The 25,113-nt window shown below is 38.2% G+C and overlaps 1 protein-coding gene across 8 annotated transcripts in view; it reads right to left on the bottom strand.

Moving 5' to 3' along the window:
• Nucleotides 1-25,113, bottom strand: part of ATRNL1 (attractin like 1) — a 585,672-nt gene that overhangs the window by 371,294 nt on the left and 189,265 nt on the right. For all 8 annotated transcript variants that reach the window (XR_012764307.1, XR_012764308.1, XM_075423811.1 and 5 more), the window contains exons 18-19: nt 24,826-25,044; nt 22,141-22,278 (exon numbers count right to left, since the gene is read on the bottom strand). Coding sequence is in view for 6 of the 8 variants with exons in the window: in XM_075423811.1 (XP_075279926.1) it covers nt 22,141-22,278; nt 24,826-25,044 (357 nt within the window). In the remaining 2 variants the exon portion in view is untranslated. The remainder of the gene's footprint in view (nt 1-22,140; nt 22,279-24,825; nt 25,045-25,113) is intronic.

Genomic DNA, 25,113 nt, shown 5'->3' with positions numbered 1-25,113 from the left:
GTTGAAGTCCCCATGAGAACCAGGGCCTGTGACTGTGAGGCTGCTTGCAGCTGCCTGTAGAAGGCAGTCACGTTATTTTTAAATATTCACTGAAATGACAACATTAGAGCTTAAAAAAAAAAACCAACCCACCATCCTGTCAATTTCTACTCTATTTTTAGGAAAATAGCAGTTCACACTACTCTCTTGTACAACATGCAGATTCTAAGTGGAACAGAAAGATTACATGGGAACGATATAATCCAGTAAATTCACGCTGTAAAATTACAACCCTATAGAATTTATTAAATAATAAATCCACAGCATGATTGATTCCGAGTTGCTAGCTCAGCATATAAATGTTCTTGCTGATGCTGACAACAAAAGAATACCCATCACCATTTCCATGAAGTATGCATTTTAGACAATTGAATTTAAAAACACTTATTGCTTAGCCTCCATCTCCAATATATAGCTGCAAGACCAATTTTTCTCTCAAACAGAGCTCACTACAAATGGTACTTTAACTTAATATGTTTGCTTACTTCAAAGATTACTAAACCGGTAGCTGCACACAAATAATTCCTCGTTTTTTTTTTTTTTTAAAAGGAAAACCATGACAATACTATTAAATATTTAGGTGCACCACTTTAATTTTGGTAATGTGCAAGGCATAAGTTGTGTCACAAAACATACACATCAAAAAACCCACACACGTATAAAAAAAAAATCCATGCACATCAGAACACTTACAGGTTGTATAAAAACCTATACCTTGTACATGTTTTCAAAAAAGGAGATACCAGCTTTCTCTTGCAGCCAGCCTAAGTGAGAAATAGTAAGTATATACATACACTAGATAAAACCTTGTAATGTTTAATTTCACTGTAAATGTTCACTTATGTAATCCATTACACTACTCGTATAAGAGCTGCTCTTCTGAGGCAATTTTCTACATTAGTAATATTACAAAACTGTCTAATCACTTCTTTTTCTAGAAGCCCCTGATAGCATTTTAGCATTCAAAAGTTACTTTTATAGGAAACACAGCCATTCAACCTTCAAGACAGTCAATGTAAAAGCAAACAGATGTGCCCAACAACACTTTCGCAATATCACAAATCAAGTAGCATTAAAACTAGGCTAAAGAATCTCTGTGAAGCAATGCGCAATAAAAATAAGTGTAAAAAAAAAAAAAGAAAAATACAGTATTAGAAAAGACTGCTGCACATGCAGGTGAAATGTAGCTGTCATTTTATAGTGGCATGACTAACTTCCATAATAAATCAGTCTTCTCAGACTCATTAGCACATATATAACTAATTTTATTTTCATCCGTCGTGGTTTATCTTGTGATTTATCTTTATTTGACCTCAAACCAACTTATTTTTCATAGTACAATAACAGCACAGAAAAAAAAAACACCACATATATATGTGTATTGCCACAGTGCTAAGGACTGTGAGACAGAGGAAAAGGTAGCAGGAATAGACATAGCTTTAGGATTTATATAACATATAGAATCTGCATAGGCAGGATATGCAGGAATTTTGCAGCCACCCAAATCATACATACCTACATCACACACATATCATTTAAAGCAAGGTCAGCCATTCCCAATATTCATAAAAATTACATCATCATTTTACCAGATCAATACTGGATATAAATTTGTTCTGGAAAAGGCAATTAGGCCCAATCACCCTGGCAGTCATTTTTGTAAAATTACATGCTCTCTGCAGTTTTTTTCAGTAGTTCTCTCCGACTGCAGTGCAGCCTGCCCTCTGCTCTTCCTCAGTCATTAGAGCCTAACCCAGTGGTTACAGAAATGCTCTTGTCCTTAGCCACTTCCCATTCCGAAACAGCAATTCACCCAAGCCAGAACGTGATTTTAACTTTGTTCTGGAATTTATATTCACAGCAAAACACAGACAATTTCACCTGACCGTGGCCTAAGCCTACTGAGATCATTTGACTACCGGTAAGGCAATACGTTTTTTCCTGAAAACCAATACTGTGTCCCACAGTCAAACAATCCGGAAATCACAAGTCATGTTTCATTAGCTTTTTGGACTGAAATGGGTTACATTTAAGAAAAAACCTAAACAAACCTAGAAAATAATAAACAGGCCGATTTCTGTTGCAAGAAACAAAATTTTGTTTGGTTACACCAACACAATCTTTTGGAAACCTTGGTAAAACTATCTGGTAAAATAGCTCTGCAATATTTGCATTCCATTATTTCCTCTGTTTAAAGCATTCATCCTGAAAAGTGAACAGATTTTTTTTTTCTTTGTTTGTTTGTAATAAATACCTCTTAAGCAATCATACTAAATCTGTCTTTAATCATCAGCAACTAACATTATAAAGACAGCTTGGAAAGCCGTAATTTTGTTTTATGCAAGTAGATAATGAAAATGCAACACAGAAGATTAACACCGAAAGACAGGGTGTTTTTTTCTTGCTATGAACTGAACAGAATCTTAAACAACTAACAAGAGTCTTGCTGTGCCTGACTCTTTCATGCCAATACTGAACTATAGTATAGAATTTTTACAGTTTGTTCTTGGGATCATCCAGGAATAATGTGGACAGTATTTTCTACCAAAAAACCATTCCAAATGAACACATCTCCATGAGAACTCATAAACTAAGTATCACCAATCTCATTTTCTTCATGTTAATCTGTGTGAAGAATTGAAACTTTTACACTTATTTTGAACATGTAAAAAAGAAGTAGTTACTAATCTGGAAGACTAAAACTTTTACTAGATTTCGTAAAAACTAAAACAAAGAGGTTTGTCACTGTTGTTTTTCAAAGGACATGCACAAACTGATGATTTTGGATGTCTTCATTTTTGCATATCCAATATGAGATGTGTTTAAGAAGACTTAGACACCAAAAGCTTAGTACATTTTTTTTTTTAATTTGGTCTTTTTAAGTTTTCTTGAAACAGACAGCAGCCTCCTTACTGGCTATTTTGAAAATTTTGGCCAAAAAACTCCTTTCCTCAAAAGACTGCTATTTTCCTCCTCTCTTTCTAAAGAGAATGTATAACTTCCTAAATTACAACAGAAAAAATTAAATCAAACATTCTTATAAGGCAGTATGAAAAGCAAAACAATTTAAAACCACTCAGTAGTTATTCATAGCAGCTTTAAACGTAAAAAAAAATCCAATGTAAGGTGAAAAACAACTGAAATCAACCACTGGTGATTGCGTCTATTTGTGTGTATGTGGTCATTCAGAGTAAAAGCCCAAAGAAGAGAAAAGCCTTACACGATTAATCAGACAAAAACGCCACAAGATGTAAAGAAGTGAGCAAAGCATTTCCCTCTGTTAGCCATTAGGAGGTACAAAATACAACTGATTTTTAATGCATTCAACTGTGACTGAAGCTTTTTTTTTTTTTCATTAAATAACTAATATGGTCTGCCATTGTAACGTATTGCATTTACCACTCAGAAAATGAAGGCAGAATCAACTGCAATCAAACAGAAATGCCATTACAAGAGTTTTTTGAGAATCTTCATTCTACCAGTTGGAAAATGAGCCGCATGATGCCTCAGCAGCTTTACTCAACAGCCTGTGAGGGTTTCCAAGACCCCTCAGAGACAGGGATGACCATTTCAATGCAAAATGCTGCTTGACTCTTCTGTCCTGATGGCATATTCACGTGTAGGGATTCAAACAGGTAAATCCATGGTCTCCTGTTACACTGGGAGGTTCTGTCATACCCCTCTGATTTATGTGAAGTCTCTGATCTAATTTAAACTGATGGGCACATAACCAAGCTAAAATAAAAAAAAAAAAAAAAAAGATGCATTCTTTTAGGCTGTAAAATTGCAGTTATTGATGAAAGATACCATGCCACATGTTGCACGTCAGAGTGACCAGCTGTCAGAAGACATGTTTGTGGGATTTTCCTGGGGAAGGTTTACAGACAGAGGTGCTGGCATTTCTGACTGACTGCAGATGTCTCTGTATTTACAACTAGGAGAATAATAGGGAAGCTGTGAACGGTTGCAGTAACAAGAGGGAGAATGAGAGCCTCTCACAGCATGTAGAAACATCTAGAAGGGTAGACTCAGAAATTCCACACAAAAAAAATGCCTGTTTTTTTTTTTATTTCTATTGCATTTGGGAGAAGACAACTCTGGCTATAGTCAAACGTTTATTTAAGGATCAAGTAACAGGGATTTAAGAAAATCTCACCTTCAACTTACAACTGCCAACCCTCAATCAGAGGCTAGAATCTTCTCAGCCTAGACACAGTACCCAAGTGAGCACTTGACATCTCTTTCAACAGAAGGTAAAATATGTTTGCTTATAAGAGGCAGACAAAATCACTATATTTATGAACAGTTGAAAGTTTCTAAATCATGCCCTGCCTGTCTCCTCTGGGAACATCTTTTGGAAACCAATGTCATTACAGATTTCATTAGGAAGGGGAACATACTGATACACAGCTCAGACAGCACACAAGAAATATATTTTATAAATATTCCTTCATGCTGAAAATAAATTTATACCATGTAAACCTGAAAAACACAAAAATAAGAATGCACAGCAACGCATTCATGGCTGCCAAAAACTGTGTTGCACAATAACACGTAGGAGGACTTGATCACCAACATCAGTGAAAGCGACAGAATTGTCATTAATCCTTGCAAAAAGATAAAGTAAGCACAGAGATAAAGGAATATATTATAAATCAAACTGCTGTATCTCTTCAATATCTATGAAAGTAGTAAGTGGTGATCAATTAAAAGATGCCTGAAGTTTTAGTTCTCAAGCTAAGGTGCTGAATAAGAACAAAACACTTACTACTTAAACAGATTAAGATAGCATAAGTTGTTGCTATTCTTTTCATCATTTCAGATATCTTTGTGGCATAACAGATGTAAAAAAAGTTTAGTTTAAGTTTACTAAATGTGCGGTATTGATTGTAAATTTGTAAAATTTCAGAAATAGGTTTGTCACCTTTTATTTTTCTTTTTGACAAGCTAACTTGTCCTCACTCCACTTGCATAAATCAGAATCAGCTGGATGGGGAAGTTACATTTATGCAAAGCAACATTCTGTAGCAATCAGGCTTAAGGAACAAAACTAGACTTGATAGAAGTGGTTACTAGACATATAGCTACACAATTGCACTGTGGTTGTGCAGGGTGGAAAGAAAATTTTGTTACACAAGAAAAAAATCTCTTTCAAAGGAGTCAGGAAGACACTTCAAAAAACATATTTTAATCACCTTTGAGAATAACAAAAAGAGTTTGAATGGTCAGGAAGTGCAAGACTGGGTTGGACCTAACATTACCTTCTGACTATGGTGATAAAAAAAAACTCTATATAACTTTGAAGGGAGGGTATGCCCCCTTGGACAGCTTGACCAGAAGGATATTCCATGCCATATAACGTCCTGCTCAACAATAAAAATTGGGTGAGGGATAGTGGTCTGGGAGATAGCCATCACTCGGAGCCTAGCTGGGCATCGATCCACTACTGGGAAGGTGGTGAGCGACTGCCTTCACTTGGTATGTTTTTTTCCCCCCTTTTTCCTTCCCTTATTGTTACACTGTCTTCATCTCAACCCATGAGTTTTCACTCTTTCTCTTCTCCCTCCATCCCATTGTGGTGGGGCAGGGAGTGAGCCAGTGGCTGAGGGATGCTGAGCTGCTGGCCGGGGTCAACCCACCACACCAGCAGTCAGCAGCTCTGCACAAACACCAGCTTCTTCAACAGCAATCCTAAGATGATGCTTGAACAGTACTTTCCCATGCTTGTTTCTAAAATCAGACCACTCTGCAATGAATACAAATATCCTGATTTAGTAAGTAAAATCAAATCTAGAGAATCAAGCATTAGCTTAAAAAAGTTGTGCCTCACAGGAGGTTTATAAAAGTCTTCTGTATGCAATCAAGGAAAATCATCAAAAACATTAAATATGCTGAGTAGATATCCTGTCAAAATCTTATGAAATCCCACAACCACCCAAACAATCTCTCTCTGGAGGTTAACCATGAGGGACATTACATTCGACAGTTGCTGCTTCTTTTTTTCCTCCTATAATATTACAGATATCTAAACACAGCTTGACAATGACACTTTCCTTGAAGTGTAACTCCAGGTTCTTCACCCCGGATTATTCTGAGCACAAGTAGGTTATGGAATACAAATGTATCTATAAAAAGGTTCCTATTTTTAGTTCAGATTTTGCTTTTAATTTACAATTAATTATGGTAGAAATTATACTTTATAATACAGGTCTAATCTACAACAAAGCAAAAAGAAAATGATACATATACACAACAGTTAATAGCATACTGAAAGGTTTGCTTTGCACATTTTGCTTGGCAGTCAAAAAATAACCGGAACAGCAATTTTTTAAAGATTTCTTGTTCCAAGTTCCTGAACTAACTTTTTTCTTATGGCAACCCACTTTTCTTCTGTTTTAGTAGCACGGGACTTACTTGGAATACATTCTGACTGGAATGAATTTGATTTAAGTTCATTATTGAGCCCAAGTACGGGCACTTTATTCACTCAGTATTTAGACTGTCTTGAACACTGCTCAATAAACAGCATTCACTAAAGGAAGGAAAATAAATTTTGAAATCACATTTGGGTGATTTGAGGTCTTCTTAAAAAACAGAGTGCTTATTCTAACTATTCTAACAACCTCTCTGCAAAAAGCAGTATCGAGCCTCTCTTGAATACCTTCTTGTGCTACAAGTTCTTTCCTTTACATTTCATACGTACTAAGAAGCCCTCTACAAATTACTGAAAAAAATCCCAGCATTTTTGTTAATATAAAGTGTTCTTATTCTATAATAAGATATTGTATAAAAATGAGCAATTGGTGTCATTATCTCTATTCAACACTTTACAGAAAAAAGAAAAGAAAAAAAACAGCAAAAAAACACCACCACTATTGCAAAATGGGATTTCTTGAGAGCCCCCCTCATCTGTTGAAACCTTTGGTTATTTTATTTGTATAGGATAAACAAAACTATGTTTTCTGTTGGAATTTAGCACCACGTGTGAGCTTTTCTTTTTCTGACTAATCTTAAATTACAGTTTCTTATCACAGATTATTATTATGAACTTGTGACCCACTGTTTCTTAGAAACCAAGGTACAAGAGAAACAGTGGAAGTGGGGATTTTTTTTTTTAATTTAGTCTCATATTCTAGTACCTAAAGACAGTATGAAGCATACCACACTCTTTCTTTCCACTGATCTCCAACATTTATCCATTTTTATATAAAATGTCTTTATTCACATAGACTCCTGGGGTCTGTATCATAAGTCTCCAATCCACTGAGTATCTATTATTTATGTGAATTACCACAAAGTACCTGTTCTAAAAGATGCCTTTGATTTTTAACTACACAGACTTAGTCACTCTGAGAAGAAGGCTTCTAGAACACACTATTTAACCCAATATAAAATTTCCTTTAAAATTTTAGACATCTAATGATGGAATGCCCGAACCCACAATCCTTTACACATGGGTGAATTCCATAAATTCAGTTCTCTACACGCTAAATATTAAAACAGCTAAACAGAAAAACTGTATAAAAACTCTGTATTCCAAATCATCGTGTCATTCTCTAACAGAGTCAGAACTCCCATCAATTCTTGTTCATTCCTAATTCTACTTTAGGAAGGTGCAGAAGAAAATGCTTTTGCTGCTGCTTATGCTGCTAGTCGAAGATCACAGAATCACAGAATGTTCAGGGTTGGAAGGGACCTCTGTGGATCATCTAGTCCAACCCCCCTGCTGAAGCAGGGTCACCTACAGCAGGCTGCACAGGACCTTGTCCAGGCGGGTCTTGAATATCTCCAGAGAAGGAGACTCCACAACCTCCCTGGGCAGCCTGTTCCAGGGCTCCGTCACCCTCAGAGGGAAGAAGTTCTTCCTCATCTTCAGACGGAACTTCCTATGCTCAGTTTGTGCCCATTGCCCCTTCTCCTGTCACTGGGCACCACTGAAAATAATTTGGCCCCATCCTCCTGACACCCACTCTTCAGATATTTGTAAGCATTTATTAGGTCCCCTCTCAGCCTTCTCTTCTCCAGGCTGAACAAGCCCAGCTCCCTCAGCCTTTCCTCATAGGAGAGAAGCTCCAGTCCCCTCACCATCCTCGTAGCCCTCCGCTGGACTCTCTCCAGTAGCTCCTCATCTTTCTTGAAGTGGGGAGCCCACAACTGGACAGAGTACTCCAGATGGGGCCTCACTAGGGCAGAGTAGAGGGGAAGTAGAACCTCCGTCGACCTGCTGGCCACACTCCTCTTGATGCACCCCAGGATCCCATTGGCCTTCTTGGCAACCAGGGCACACTGCTGGCTCATGGTCAAACTCTTGTCCACCAGCGCTCCCAGGTCCCTCTCCAGAGAGTTGCTCTCCAGCAGCTCTGCCCCAAGCCTGTACTGGTGCATGGGGTTGTTCCTCCCCAGGTGCGGGACCCTGCACTTGCCCTTGTTGAACTTCATCAGGTTCCTCTCTGCCCAACTCTCCAGCCTGTCCAGGTCACGCTGAATGGCAGCACAGCCTGCCAGTGTATCTGCCACTCCTCCCAGTTTTGTGTCATCAGCAAACTTGCTGAGGGTACACTCTTAACTCTTCATCCAGGTCATTGGTTAAACAAGACTGGGCCCAGTACTGACCTCTGGGGGACACCACTTGTTACCGGCCTCCAACTAGACTCAGCACCGCTGATGACAACCCTCTGAGCTCTGCCATTCAGCCAGTTCTCAATTCACCTCACTTTCTACTCATGCAGCCCACGCTTCCTGAGCTTCCCTAGGAGGATGTTATGGGAGACAGTGTCCAAAGATCCCCTTGCCTCTTCTAGGCAGGTGGATCCCACCCCTCTCTAACGGGTTATAATCATTGAGGAAACTCCCATTGTCATAAAAACCAAAATCCTCATGGCAGCACCAGTCATGAAGTCAGGAGTTGATACTCATAATGTGCCTGTTTCTAGGTGATCCCCTTCCTCCAACTAGTAAAATGGAGGAAAAGATGAATTGGGCACCAGTGCTTTTTGCTTTCACCCCCAGGGCTTTGAAGCCTTAATTCTGCCAAGGTTCCAACTTGTGGTGTCATTTGCACCTACATGAAAGAGTAACAGTGGATAGTAGTCTGTGCTCTTCACAAGTTGTGGCACCCTCTTGGCCACATCTCGGACCTTAGTTCCTGGAAGGGAGCACACCTTGCGTGCCTCCTCGTCAGGTCAGCAGATGGGTGCCTCAGTGCCCCTTAAAAGGGAGTCACCCACCATGAGTACCCATCGTTTCTTTTTACTGTACCCACTGTGTGGTGCTGGCACAGATGTCTCTTGCAGATTTTGCTCCTGGGTGTCTGTAGTTGATAAAGCTTCATATTCATTTGTGGTAGTTATGCTGAAGGGAGGAAGCTGGAACAGAGTCCTGCTTTTGTGGGTCACCAGGGTCCAAGGTGCCTCATTCTCAGTGGTGCCCACCACAGGAGCATGGTTCTGCAACCATAGATCTATCTCCAACTCAGCTCCTCTGATACTGCGTAGCCTTTTAACTGTTTCTTGCAGCTCAGCCACCTGACGCATCAGATCCTCAACCTGCCTGCATCTTGTGCAGGCACTTACCAGTGCTCCAGAAGAAGGGTCTGGGCACTTGCTGCAACCTGCCGCCTGTACTGAAGTCTCCTTTGTTACCAGTTCCATCTGGGTGGAGTCATCAGACATCACAGGGGCGCCCACTGCAGGAGCTCTGGTTCTAGCTCTGAAGCGAGTGCCCACAATTACAGCAGAAACCTAGAGCTCTCCCCTTGGCTGTGGTCTACAGGCAGGTTGCAGGGCCCTCCCTGCATGCCGTGCCTTCACAAACTGCCATGCCACACCATGCCCTGTTCGCCACACTCCTGGCTGCTCGTGCTCCTTAAGCGCCACTGTTGCTGCTGGCAATGCCCACCCCAACGTCAGCCCTGTAGACTTGCGAGAGCTGCTGGCTCCTGGTGGGTCTTGCTGCTCTTCCCTCGGGTTTCCCTGGCTCTGGGAACCCCCATCTGCCTCGGCCGAGCGCCCAGCCACGGATCGTACCGTCGTCGCCGCTGCCTTTCTCACTGACTGATACTGTGTTCCTTTAGGTTTTCTACATTTCTGTTAGTTATTCCTGCAGATAAGAGTTAAAAGCTCTTTCTCCTCATTCTTAGTCCTACCTTACACAGAACCTGAGGCCCTCGAATATAAGATTTTGAACCAGAAATATTTTCAAAACAGAATGCCCCTGTAGAAGATGAAAGACCAAATTTACAGCTGTCTACAATAGCAGTAGAATTCACCTATTTATCTCTTTCCCAATATCAAGTTAAGCATTGAATATAACTAATATTTATATTAAAAACTAATAAACCAAACTCTACATAGTGATAGAGGTGATTTTTCGGCCTTCTCGTTAGTCTCACAACAGTGCGGACGCTGACCTCTGTGGACAACACTGGACAAAAGCATCCAAACTCCAGGCACTGTGGAACAGGCAGAGTTCAGTACAGGACCAAACATTTTGAAGAGTGCTGTGCTAACTGCAGCACCAAGTCTGGATCCACGTGACACCCGAGGAGGAGGTTAGCTTTGGCTAAGTCCCAAAAACACCACAGGTAAGAAAGCTGCAGGGTCCTGTTTTTCCACTTCTAGCAACTCAGGATTATTGGCTTGTGAGTGTTATCTTGACAATGAATATCTTCCACTGCTTCTGTATGATATTTTTCCTCCCAGGCCTGTGCTGCACTCTAGGGACATGTGTGCTCACATCTGGCTACTGCAAACATTGCTGCTATCACCACCAGCTGAAAAGCACGAGAGTAATCAGTGATTACAAGACAGCTTAAACTCGATGAAAACCTGAGACTCCTATTAGTACTAGCTGGACTCGTGTGGCTGAACACACCATAGCTTCCTCCTTTTAAAAATTTAGATAAACGAGAGGAACCATTTAAAAAAATGCAGAAAACTGTGGGGTTTTTAAAGTCTCTTAGAAATTACATTTACATTTAGTACAAAACTATTGTACTCCAGCTTATTTCTAATTTACCTGACTTCAATAAGCAATTTATTGTGACTGCCAGACTCAATGAAAGATTAATGATTGTCCAAGAGCCAAAATTTAGATGTTCTATTTTAAATTTCTACCTTCTTCACATAACCATTTTATATAGAAATGCATTTTGTTATATTAATTTAGACTGTAAACATCTGTCTTTTGTTTCTAAATAATAAATGACATGAGCAAAACATCAGGTCATTGCTCACTGAAGATTAATAGCACAAAAGCTGCTGTTCTTAGCTATTAAAACCAACTATTACTACAGGCTAACAAAAAAAGCTGCTCCTGAATATTTGTCACCATTTTGTGGTCATAGCAGTAGAAAAAGCTAATGCAAATAAAATAATGAATCCACTCTGTTTTTAAAATTTTGTTCCAACTACAAGCATATAATTTTCTAGAGGTTATAAAAAATGATCAGTTAGTTCTCTTTAACATGTAGCTTTATGGAGCTCCGGTATTTTTTATTCCCTTGGTTATCACAGCCTGTAATAACAACTACGTATTTTCATCAAAAATGACAGCCTGTAAGACTCTTCACCACAGAGAACAAGTACTAACGGATACTGAAAGTGATATCAGTAATCGGTATCAGAAGCTGGGCAAGCTTCAAGGGCAGGTTACCAAATGAGATTTCAGTACCAAAACATTAGGCTTCCTGCTTTGGAAGTTTGACACCTTGGAAGTTTGGGAGTTTGAAACCTAAATTCCCAAAACAGCAAATGATTTCATCTGCTCTGACTACTGAAGGTTTAGTCTATGCTGACTAAGAACGTGCAATTTTGAATCAACTGATTGTCAGGATGGAAAGGACCCAGGGTCTTACGTGAAAGGGGGATGCTCCTTCCATCACCTTGATTTTAAACAAAATTACCTGTAGTGTGCTCTTAGCTTCTTTTAGTGCTGGCTTATGCTATGCAGAATTGTCTGAGCATACTACACACAGGATTCTGGCAATGTGCACCGAATGCACCATTTCAGAGCACAAAATCAGCTTAGGCAACAGGGGCTTTGATGGCTAGCTCATCAAAAACAGTAGTTAGGTGCATGCAGGTAAAAACTATTAGATGCTTCGGTCTTCTGGAAAAAGCTTATTTACTCATTGACTCAAAAGTGAGCATTTGGCTCACTCAGTTCAGGTCTAAAAGCATTTGCTAAAAACAGGGATACAACCATAAAACTTTGTAATGAAGGCACAAAAGAAAGATTACAGGCCTATGAAAATTAGCACAATCATTTATGCTAAGCATTGTAATGAACAATCAGACAAGGGTTTTTGCTGTGGGTTGGGGTTTTTGAGGGCTTTTCTTTTTGTTTAGGGGATTGGGGGGGGGTTGCACTTATTCTCTTTGATTTAGCCACATAATGTTTGACAGCTGCACATCAGTCATCAAATGCTCTTTTGGATCTCACAGTATGAAGTCAATAATGTGATCCTCTAACAGCTTTTAGTTGATAGTCCACCTAACATTTACAGCTTATCAGTCCACTGCACGTATTTTGGGGAGAAAAGCTTTGCCACATGTTCAGCTGTTTAACAAATCCAGAACCTAGTAAACAAGGAAAAAAAAAAAAAAACACACAATAAAAGGCAACTTGAACTCTACACAGAAATGCACTGATTGCCAGAACTCAAAATAATGGTGTAAATAACTTCCTAAGAAGCATATCACGTAAATGAGAGTGCACTTGCATTACATTTGGATTTTGAAAGGCCTTAGTGCTAGAGTGCTTTATGCTACAACCCAGACAAAGCATGGATAACTGTAGCGTAACAAGAAAGGCATGAGGAATCCAAGCACTGGATCAACCCTTCCATGGTATGAGTCAGGGCAAAACTCATGGAGTTGCAGAGACACTCACAGTTAGCAGTGTGCCTCCTCCCTGTCCAGCTGTGTTAATACCACTTTGCAAAGGACACAGGATTAAACAGGAGTAGGTGAAACAACATAAAAAGCATCTTACTGAAGCAGAGAAGTAATTATTGTATGAAGCTTCCCACACTATTGTATGACACATACAGTTTTTGCACGCATGTCTAAGGAAATATAGACTCATAAAACATTACAGTGAACGAAGCCAAAGAAAAGTTAGAACTAGAAAAAAATAGCATGAATACTCATACCAGCTGATGTTAACTTGTAACCAACAAGTCAAAAATAAAAAAAATAAAAATGATCACTTGGATTAAGGTATTATGAGACACTATTTCAATTTTGCGTACTGAAGATCTTCACCCAGCCAACGAATATGAAGGAAATGGAGAGGAGGACCCTTCTACATCACTGTTTGAACACATGCCAAGACAGGAGCTTAGTATTAACAAATATAAATTTGAAGAATTCTTGCAAGGTTTTGAGAGATACTCATTATCCTCCCTTAGGACCGGTGTGTGGAACCAAAATGTGCCAAGCCTAAAGCTACTACACAAATCTACTACAGATGCCATATTGCTGTAAAATAAGAGGACATGAAGAATAGAAGTTTTGGAATGTCTGGTCTTTCATGCCTCAACACATGGCACTGTTTTCAAATCACAGAATGGCTGAGGTTGCAATGGACCCCTGGAGACCATCTGGTCCAACTCCCCTGCTCAGGTAAAGCCACCTAGAGCTAGTTGCCCAGGACCATATCCAGAAGGCTTTTGAATATCTCCAAGGCTCCACAACCTCTCTGGCCAATCTGCTCCAGTGCTCAGTCACACTCAGTGTTAAAAAAAAAAAAAAAAAAAAAATTTGCACACTAAAACGGTCTTTTCAAAAGCAGACTATAAATTTCATATAAACCAAAACAATTATCACTTTTCTACTGCTCAGGCTGCTGGCATGAGCTACCTCTAACAACTACAAATAACTAGAATAACCAAGTCTCTTGTTAAGAAGAACAAATCTCTCAATTGTACAGCCATTTTGTGACAGCCCTGAAAAGTAACCAACATCTCTTGGACACCAGTCAGCAGTGGGACTTCCCCGACAGACAATCTTCAGTTCCTCTTTTAGCTGAAAACATTTATAAAGGCGAGGATTGCTTCAGAATCTGTTTGTAAAGATCTGAATCACAACAGAACAAAATTATTTCAGGTTACTAAAAAAAATCCCTTGATGAAGTTTTAATTGTAAGATTTTATTTCTCCTTCCAAAAACTATTTCCCAGGCCAACAGCACCTGCCTCGTTTCACCTGTTTGAAGTAGCATTATACAGTTCCTAACACTGTGATAAATTAGTCTCCAGGTGTTCCGAGAGTAAACTCGAACATAATGTCATTGTGCTACAATATTTACTAAATAAAATGATTCTTAGGGAAATAATTTTTTCCACTTTTAAGTTTACTGCCACAAATACAGTCATAAAATATTTATATTCAGAATATTTAGACTGATGCTTCTCTATACCCACCCTATGCAATCCCAAACTACAGGCAATTTAAAAGCTTCATAGTGATAGTGTTGAAGTGAAAAACTAAGACTGCTGCTTTCTGTTCCCTAATTGCTTGTATAACTTTTTGAAACTTAGAAAAATAAGTCTAACAAGAAAATACCAGGTACCTTTCTACCAACTAAACAGACAACAGCATATTTTAGTTCAAAAAAGAAACTGAACATTAAATTGTTTTCCTTGTCACACTATCAACTTTTTCCATTATGAAAATTCAGGTAGTCTTCTGTAACGTGGAATTATGTAATTTGCCGTGTTACAATTTAATATACAAATTCTGTGCACTGTGTATGTATACACACACACACATATATGTGCCTGTATACATATTCTAAGAGCATGGCAGGGGAGCAAGCAGAAAGATTGTGTACATTGTCCTGGGCACTATGGGTTACTTTGTACTCTCTAGGTGGGAAAGCAAACTGCTTCTTCCTTGGATGCATATGAGAATTACAAAATTGCAAAAACTATTGCGAGCAGTAGTCAGGATCCAGCAAGAAGGTGACAAGAAGAAAACCTGAAGCAGGAGTAGAAACTAGGAGATGTTTCAGAAAAGAAGAGGCCTATCTATGTCAAAAAGCAGAAACAAAATAAACTGGAGGAGAGGAACAAAAAAAGGACTTTCCTAAAATCTAGTGTGGATTGTATGGAGTCTGATTCAGCTTGGACACAGCAAGAAGTTCTTGGATTGGAAAAAAAAACGTGAAAGAAGGACATCCACCTTGAAATTGTTTGGTAGCAAAAGGTAGATCTGTTTCCAGTTGGATTTCTTTAGTACACCTCCCCTAGTTTTCCATAGGTAATCTTGTTCAAGTTGATGTTTGTGTTCCAAAAAATCAGACTGCAGATCACTTCAAAGTAATTGTGGGGTTTCTTAGATGGGCTGCCTACGAAAACTCCATTCTAATGCACACATGCTTCTTGTAAATAAGACTTCTTTTTTTTTTTTTCAAATATCTAACACATTGATTGCCCTTCATGTACTATGGGAACAGGGCTCTGTTCCTGACAGTGCACAAGGCAGCTTTTAACAGTATTTCTTTTAGACAGGCAGGGGAGGAAGGAAATCAGTACCAGTTCTCGTATGGACTGTCACGATGAAAATGTGTTGCTACTGCTAAATAGCTACTGCTAATAGAAACAGTGCCAGAGAAAAATGATCTGTAAACCAACCCAGCAGACATCTTTCAAAGTTAGATAGAACCTAAAAGCCAAACGAATCATTTTCAGTTAGCTGCCATGATGAGTTTAACATCTTGCTCATGTCTCACTTTCATGGACACCAGAAGTGTGTCCATGCCATCCTCAGCCTCTTCTCTCACAAAACTCCCACATCTCAGGTGTCACTTAAAGAATCACAGAATGGTAGGGGTTGGAAGGGACCTCTGTGGGTCATCTAGTCCAACCCCCCTGCCAAAGCAGGGTCACCTACAGTAGGCTGTTACTCAGCAGAATAACGACATTCTTTGAGCAGCAGGACTTGAACAACATGGATTTTCATCCTGTTATTGAAGATATATCTTAGGTATCAACAAGTCACTAATAAGTTTTAATTTTTCTTCTTTTAACCAACAGAAATAAAAAGAACCAGAAAAATATATAGGCAACTATTTTATTGCCAGGGTCAATTTCACCTAAGTCAAGGTACCTTAAAGCTAGGAACCTAGTCTAACCACCTCATCTTATTATTTATTTAATTTTAATCTCTTGAGGCACTTACTGTAGATATATGCAAGTTGGATGCCTAATGCATAGATGCCCAAGTTTATATGGAACCAAGCCAGGGAACACTATGAACGCACACACACACACATATAAATCTGAAATCTATGTGACAAGTGCCAAGTTACAGAATGTACAAAAGAAACAGGCATGCTCTTACAGAGACTGATGCTTTAGAAGCATAGCAGAAGAGTTCAGATTATTCTGTCCTTCACACTGTGTACAGGAGGAAGAAAAAAGGCACCAATACCTCTCATCTTGCTGCAGCAGATGCTACTGACTTGATGCACTCATGGTGCACACTCACTAGAAACATGTTGGCTTTTGACAATAGTTTGAAGATCTGGTGAAAAATTAAATGTTTCCAGTAACTTCATATTTTCATACAGAATGATTACAAATCAAATGTGAGGAGAAGTTGTTGCCTTTAGTATTGAAAATATCCAACTGTGTGATAGCAGAGAAGGGGACAGATCTACAAAGGCAATAGAAATGCTACCGACTTGCTTAAAAAACCTCAGCCATTCGGCCTATGTGGCAGGAGACTTTTACAATGGAACGGTCACCAGTGTCTTCACCACTGTGCCTTTTAAGGCTGCTTAAAGAGTGAGCAGTGTAAGTTAAAATACAATGTTCCTGCTGTGCTGGTACTCGCAGTTTTACTCCTGTTGCAAAAGTAACAGCAATGGTAGTACAATTACAGGAAAACTGAATGCTCTTTGGGATGTTTTCGCTTTACGAAAAAATGGCAAGATGATAAGCAGCTGGGGTAAATTTTTTTTTAACATTGGCAACTAAGTAGACGAATACAAGGTTGAAAATAATGCTAAAAATGTTGCCAAGATGATACAATATTGTTCCAAGCAATCTCCCATACATTTTTTTCCTGGTACTTTATGCTGCAGTCTGTAGTACACATCTTACTCTTTTTTTTTCTGGAATTTCCACCTAACAGTTGCTTCTTTTCCAGACATGCAGCAAATGACAGTACAAGATCTTCAACAAAATAAAACATTAAGAGAAATCACCAAGACAGTAAGCCAGTGTCTGTTCCCATCTACGGTTAGAGCTGCTTTATTTCAAAAATCTATCAATATTTAATGATGAATTTCCTATTACTGAAATTTGATATTCATGCCTTTGAAATTGTACCTCAAGTGGGACTTGAGCAGAATTTTAAATTTGAATCAAAGTGATCTGGAACATCCCCCAACTCTTCAACATTTCAGACTACAAGACTTCCTAGCTTTCCTACATCTGGATAGCTTTACCTGCTCAGAAGCAAAGCAGGCTGAGCTCTCCATCCCTGTCATCTAAGCTTCACCATGACACAGACCAGGAGTGTCGTCTTCTGTTAAATCACCAGAGCGTTTGCTTCCTTAAATATTTCTGGCACAGACTGACTGCACTGCACTTAGCACTCCAAAGGCTGCTCATGCATTTGCACTCAAGATGAGTCAGATAAAAGGGGTAAACAGAACTGTTTTGTCCAGAACCCAAAACCCGTCCCTTGCTAGAGTGCTCTACTCCCTTGTGCTCAGAATTCACCTCTGGCATCCCTCTTGTTTTCTTGCACATTGAGCTAACTCTTGAAAAGGATGCTGTAACTTTACGTGGTAACTTGGATGGTACTATCACTTTACACTTTTCTTTGCCATATAGCAGCTTTAGCTTACAAATCTTAAGTACACGCACAGGGTCTAGACTTACTAATTTGTGAACTGTCTATCAATTATTTCGAACCAAGAGTACAAATTTTGTGTGTAATCAAAAATATATCACAACGTAACGTAACAAATTAATTTCATTTTATATTTTGGCTACCTGGTTCACATCACAGACATAAGAACTACCTAAAACCATTTTTCATTATGTAAGAACAGAAAACTGTCACAAGTTACAGTCACAAAACCTTAACATAAAATAAAAGGCTTTTGCAATTTATTACTGATTTTTGTATAGAATGCAGCAATGAATCACATGTAAAAATAATTCAGACTTGATATTTGTACAATGAAACATCATAAAGAATTGAAGGAGCACACACATCTTTACTGCAAGCCATGTGTTAGGGCTACTGAACGTAGAGATCACGTGTACACCAAAATACCAACTCTAACTCTCATTCTCTGTATAGAAGAGAGAATTCAAGTGACAGAAATTAAATGAATAATTGGAATTAGACACGTTTGTTTTAAGTAGCAGTACAATAATTAATTATAAAAGAATATGACCCTTGTCAAACTATTTCTCATCAACAACCGACATCCCAAACTTCTGACACAAAAATAAGCTAGACGGAGGGTCAGTCACAAAGTAAACCTGCATTAGATGGAAAGCTTTGTAACGCCACAGTAACAAAAACGCTACCAATTCCAAAAGTAGTAATACGTAAGACTTAGGAACATCTTTATTAAGCACTCACAGTATAGCAAATATCCATAGTCATTTTGCTGTACATAGATCATTTTCTTCTATAATCAAAATACTTTATCTTTACTCAATACCTCCCTGCATTCTAGATCTCAGACTCCAAGAATCTTTGGAAAATTAGGACTGAAGAAGAACATGGGGAATCAGCTAGTCTGCTTCTATTTTCCAAAGCTATAGAAGTTTGAAACCTTAAAAATATAGCATAGGTGATAACCCAGATTTCATAACGTCTTTAGGCAATCTATTTCAGTTTAACCAGCAGAAAGCTTTCCTCTATTCCATCTTAATGTTTCTTGTTGCAGGCTAATCTCATTACTTCTTCCTCAACCAAAATGGGGGCATGGGGGAAGGTATTTTCAGCTTCTTTTTGCATATTTGAAGCCTGCTAATTATACCTCCATCTTTTCTTTGTCCTTTTTAGGTTTGTAACATCTACTAAGCCTGCATCATATCAGGATGCAAAGCGAGTCCTTAGATTTGTTTTAAAGCTATTGAAATGTCAGCAATTATAGAGAGTGAAAATCCAGAAAAGCCAATTTTTTTAATCCATTCCTCAATCACAACTATTCAAAACCTTCTGAAACATGAATTATATCTTTTTCCTATAAGAACTGTTACTTCTCCCATAGTAATTTGACAGCATAACATTACACAATAGTACTGCAGATGTATCAGTTATCTGATGACAGTTGTAAAGGCATCATTATTCCCAGAACAAAATAAGGAATATAGTCATATTTGTACAGAATTTTCTATCCCTGGACAAAGGTCAGACTAGAATTGATCACTCAGGGGTGGACAGTTAACTTCTTTCAGAGCTTTTTGAATGATCTCTGAGCGGTATAAACACAAAGGATTTAGGAAAGTATTAGCACAGTTAAGGAAAAAAGTTTTCAAAGGACTGAAAGACTTGTTATGCATCTCCTCCTTCCTTTCAAGATTATCAGGGATCTAAGGAACAACAAAGGCTAATCCACCCTTTAAAAGAAAAGGAACTTTTTCTTGCAAATCTTCTTAGTTTGACTATCAGTAGTATGGATTAAGTTGTGAGGTCATATTTTACCTATAAGTACATATATCACAACAGCAGAATACATAATGTGTGTACTGAATACATAAGTACTTTTGTCAGGACACTAGGAAAAAAATTATTTTATATCATATGTCACGCCTATGTTAAGAGAATAGTTCTCAGTGTTTCTCCTAGTGTACACCACTTTGTTTATCAACTGTAGGGATCATAGAGATGGAGTACAACCTCTTTTCCCAGCTCCAACTGTTCTCCATTTCATAACCCAGTTACACCCCTGTAACTATAGCAACTTGTTACATGAAGATGATTATAGTATTACAGATGTACTTTAAGACTTATTATCTTGTCATTCCTTTAAAAACTTTTCAGTCTGGATCCTCAAAGAAATCATTCAGGAGCTCTGATGAAAAAATGCACCATGTGCTCATGCTCAGGCAGTCTCAACCCTCGCACAGAAGGATGACTTAGCAGAAAAGAAATATTGGTAGGGTCCAGCCAGAAACTCCGCTGGCAGCAGCAGAGAAAAGTGACACAAGATTGGACTATAAGGATGATTATTTTTTCAGTTCTTTATTATTTTTCTTTCCTTGATTTGCTATTCCAGACTATTTCCTGTCTCATTTTCTAAGTATTTCAGTCACACTTAAGTTCAGCTTCTAACCAGGTTGCTCTTTCTTCCACTCAAATTTTTTCCTTATGCTTTTACGTTAATTATAGTTTTAAATTGCAGCTATTTTCAAATTTTTTCTGTGTTACCAAAAGCATTACCAGAATGAAGGAGAAAAAAAGTAGAACCATCTCTCTCTTCCTTTGTATTTGCACATTGTCTGATCTCAACTATGGTTCCAAAATCCTCTTAAATCCAAGTAAAACTGATTTGACTTATCTACAGATCTCTGGTATATTTTTCCTGCAGAAATCCCTAGCCCACCATTTGGGCACCTCTATCACAGGAACAAAAATCATGATACCAAAGAAAATATAACTGATCATAATGACTACATTCATCAAAATGTCTTAAAGACTTAAACAGATTTATGGGCTCTATACTACAAAATATAATAAAACAAGGCAGATAAAGCCTCAAACTAATTATCATGTTTATTTTTTTCAAGCATACTTTAGTCTAAACAGCTTCTGTTAAAATCATGTCTACCAATAAAAATATGTACTTTTACAGACTAGGGTTGAAAAAACAAGTTGTAAAATTTATAATTTTACTGGTGCTATAAATTGATTTTAGCCACTATTGCGCTACACATAATTCACTAAAGGTGATGGAATGCTTATTTGGTTGATAGCTAACGTACCCCTGAAGAATAAAAGCTATATTAATACATCATTTTGCCATAAAGGTGCTACAGACAGCAAAAGAACATTTTGTCAACTTCAGGAAATAAGAGAACTATTAAGAATTATTTAAAGCATCATAAAGCACCAGCAAAATGTGCAATTGTCAACAGGGGTAGACATTAATCTTTCCATCCCCTTGAACACACTTTCTACGTGTTGCGCTTGAGTTTACCATATGCACAGCTTTATGCATTGACTGTTGCACGTTAAAGCACTGAGAAACAAGTGAATCCTTTAAATGAATAAATATTCCTTGAGAAACGAAGGTCCAGTTAAAAAAAAAAAATTAATAATAGAGTAGAAAACGTTGTGGGACAAAGTTTTCTACACCCTCCTACATTCAATCTCAACTACCTTAATGGCTTTTCCTACTGAATATATCCCCCCTTCTCCATTTAGTTGTAAAGGAAGAAGTTACTGTCAACTTTAAAATCATCCATGCAAGTAAAAAAGCAGCCCTACAGCAATACACAAAAACCATCTGGAGTACCGGACTTCATTCTCCCCTTCACTTCAATGAGAATCTTCCAATGCAGCAATTATAAAACTCAACAGATTGAATACGTTAGAGTACCTTACAATCCTCAGTGTACTATGCTTTTTTTTTTTTACATGAATAAGACTTGTTGGTCTGTTAAATGCATAATTTTTCCACTAGCATCACATATTTATACAAATCAGTGCTATCAGACATTATAGTAGATACTGAATTTCATTTATAAGTACCTTCTCACTGCTTTTAACAGGATTGTTCACATGGAATGAGATGACGGCTCTCTGAAATATCCGGATTCAAGATGTTTCTCCCACCAGACAGCTTCTTTCTCCTCCTTTCCCTAACTGGGACAGCAGCTTTAAACTAACATTTTGTTCTTAGAGCATTCAGACTAAACTACTGCAAAATGATGATTCTGAACACAAAGTTTTTCTTAAAAATATTAATCTGACTTTGAATCCTTAATTTAGCTGATCAGCTCATCTGTATTGCCAAATAAACATTTAACCTTTAAAGAAAAGTTAATTACATGTTACACTACAAAAGTTAAATTCACATTACGTAAAGTGTCTTTTTTTTTTCTCCCAGCAGAATGACTTACCTGTACACTGTCCTCCATTTGTGGGATCCCCATAATACCCTGGCATGCACGTTTCACATTGTTTTCCTGTTGTTAAGTTCTTACATTGATCACAGACATTACTGTTGATGCAGGTGCTGTGGCCATTACACTGGCAAGCTAGAATATAACATTTAAAAAACCATTACTAAATTGCTCTTGGGAACAAAATCATTGCTATGTGATTACAAAATTGCAGTAGAACGTAATTCTGAGCAGTTTAATTCTGACTAATGACCAGCATATATATTTGTACTTTGACACAGAACCTCTTTAAAACAGCATTGTGACAAGACATTAATCGACACAAAAGACCACAGAAGTTGACTACGTAGTGATATCTGAGCTTAAGGCTTGTGAGAAAGTCTTGTCTTTTTTTTTTTGCCATTGTGAGTAGCTAAATCCAGTCCTCATTGCTTTAAAATGCTGCCCAGTCACTTAAAAAACCTGGTAAGAGGCAGTAAGTCACCAGCTGAGACCAGATGAAAACCCCATCATCTACATGCAATCCTCTGTGAAGCATCTGAAAGGCTACTATGATGAAGAACATGAACAACTTGCACAAACTTATATCTACTGGGGAGAAAGAACTTAACAGAAAAATTGACCAATCATCTTATTTTTAACAGTTCTTATCCCCCATTAGCTTTGGCACACTGAGGGTTTTTACGGATATCAGGACCACATCAAACAGCTCCAGTCTCTCCTCACTACAGTTGACTTTGGTGAAAATAAAAAACCTGGACTCCTATTGACACAAATTTTTTATGCCTGATGTTAAAAGCATAAAAGTGCTTTTTGCCAAATAACAACACTATAAACCACTGATCTTGCACCACACCTCCACGCCAGTGCTCCATGTTTTGGAGCAACTCGGAAAGCACTGATCACTACTGCAGCAAAATCACAATCTGAATTCTGCCAGAATCATTGATCCTGCTGCCAGCACTCGGCTGAACGACCAAGAGAGTTTGAAGGGTGACTTCTCTACAGAGTGGGACCTCAGAGCTCATAGTGCTCAGCAGATTAGCAATCTGTCAGTCATAGCAGCTTGTCAAATGTCAGACTATGTCAAACCTATCGATCCCTTACTGGCAAAGAGTGAGTAAGACTCAGCAGAGGACAGCTATCTCAGTAACATCACTCTGTTTATTTTTTTTTATTCAGATTCTTAATCTAAATGTCACACTGACTGGTGTCTTGGCAAAAAAAATAAAAATAAAAAAATAAAAAAAAAAGATTCTCACTGCATCATTTAAAAGTTTTTAGAGCTGTTTTACAATACAGTAACTTCATACATTTACAGTCATCACTAGGCTTGGATCATAAACCAATAAACCTCACAAGTTCACAATCTCTTCCTTTTTCTGTAGCTATGCCTACGGAATCTTGTAAACAAGTATCAAACAATTTCTGTACTACCAGACAAGAAGTTTTCTCCCTGTCATGAATAAATCTCCTTAGCAATTACAGGTTTTCTTCTTCCTAAGAATACCTGATTTTTAGACAACTTTGTGATGTCTTCCTCCAGGCAGTTTGCCATTTTGCATCAATTGCAGTTCCTTTTTGGGTTTTGTTTGTACATCTTACACATTAAATGACTAAATGTTAAGAAAAAGCATGGCATATACACTTACATATAAATATATGTATAAACACACACATATGGGCATACACACACAGAGAATACGCTGATGAAACAAGCACCCAGGAGAGCAAACGTAGCTGCATGTACTCACAAAAGTTGTGAGCTTAGAGAAGCTCCAACTTCCAAATTTATCAGCAATAGGAACACTTACTGGAAAGATAACTTTAGCAGAGTTACACCATTTGTTCTAAAAAAAAGTTTTCAAACTGTCTTTTAAACTGTATTATTTATTACAAATTACCACTGGAGGTCTGTCAAACTCTCCAGAGTGTTTTTCATTTGCTTGCACTACTACACCGCTGCTTTCACACATTGCTTTCAGGGTTTGAGTATTTCCATACTCTGTACTGGGAGGCTGTGCCAGCTCAGCTTCCGCTATCCTGAAGCACCTGACGTCTGGCTCACTTTTCCAGTGAAATTAAAATACTATATTTAATCAGATTGGTATGGGTTACAGTTAGACTTCAGAGATTCTCTTAAAGATTACAAAAGCAGACATTCTATTTACTCAAAATGTCTAAAAGGAATACTGGAGGCCAAGCCCAGATGCTTGTCAGCCCCCCATCCACACAGCCAGCTGGACTTCTGCGTGAGCAGCAGGGACACAGGAACCTCCCACTCCTGACGATCACCAGCAACTGCCTATAGATAATTTTTCCCCAACTGCACTCCTCTTTGAGGGATACAGAAGCAAGAGGACAGCAAAAGCTGAAGCAAATTCGTATAGTTGGCTTTGAAAAAGTAGAAGGATAGGATGGGTGAAAACTTATTTACAAATAAATGGTAATTTTGGTTAAACTACTTGCATTACATTTCACACGTGAACCTGTGTGACAATGAGCATGTTTGTGTTGAGTAGACAGCAACTAAAAAACTGTATTTTCAAATTATTTTGGAAAACAAAAATCTCTCATGCAAATGCTATTTGTGTTACTCAAAATAATGATGTTAATTTGGCATGCTTAAACAGAGAAACTTCTCTTATTTCATATATAAGAAAAAATGGAAGCAGACCTTACCTGGACACTGGATAAAAGACCACTCATAATTTTTCTCTTTTGGACAAAGACTAGCATCAAGCATCATTTCATTAGAGTGCATGCCAGCAGGCTTCATTGGGCCTCTTGATGATCCTTCCAAACACTGTCCTTTCCCAGTGTTACTGGGATCGTTACACCATCCACACCCAGGCTGTTCCAAACACTGTCCACAGGTCCTCAGTCCAGAGCAGTTTTGAGCTTTATTACATGGAATACAGTATTAATGCAAGGGGTATTTTTTTTTTTTTAATTTGAGTTTTGGTTTGG

The sequence above is a fragment of the Opisthocomus hoazin genome, chromosome 6 (genome assembly GCF_030867145.1).
Source record: "Opisthocomus hoazin isolate bOpiHoa1 chromosome 6, bOpiHoa1.hap1, whole genome shotgun sequence".
In the NCBI taxonomy this organism is placed as follows: Eukaryota; Metazoa; Chordata; class Aves; order Opisthocomiformes; family Opisthocomidae; genus Opisthocomus; species Opisthocomus hoazin.
Note: the sequence above shows the minus strand (reverse complement) of the source record. Positions and strands in the feature narration are given on the sequence as shown.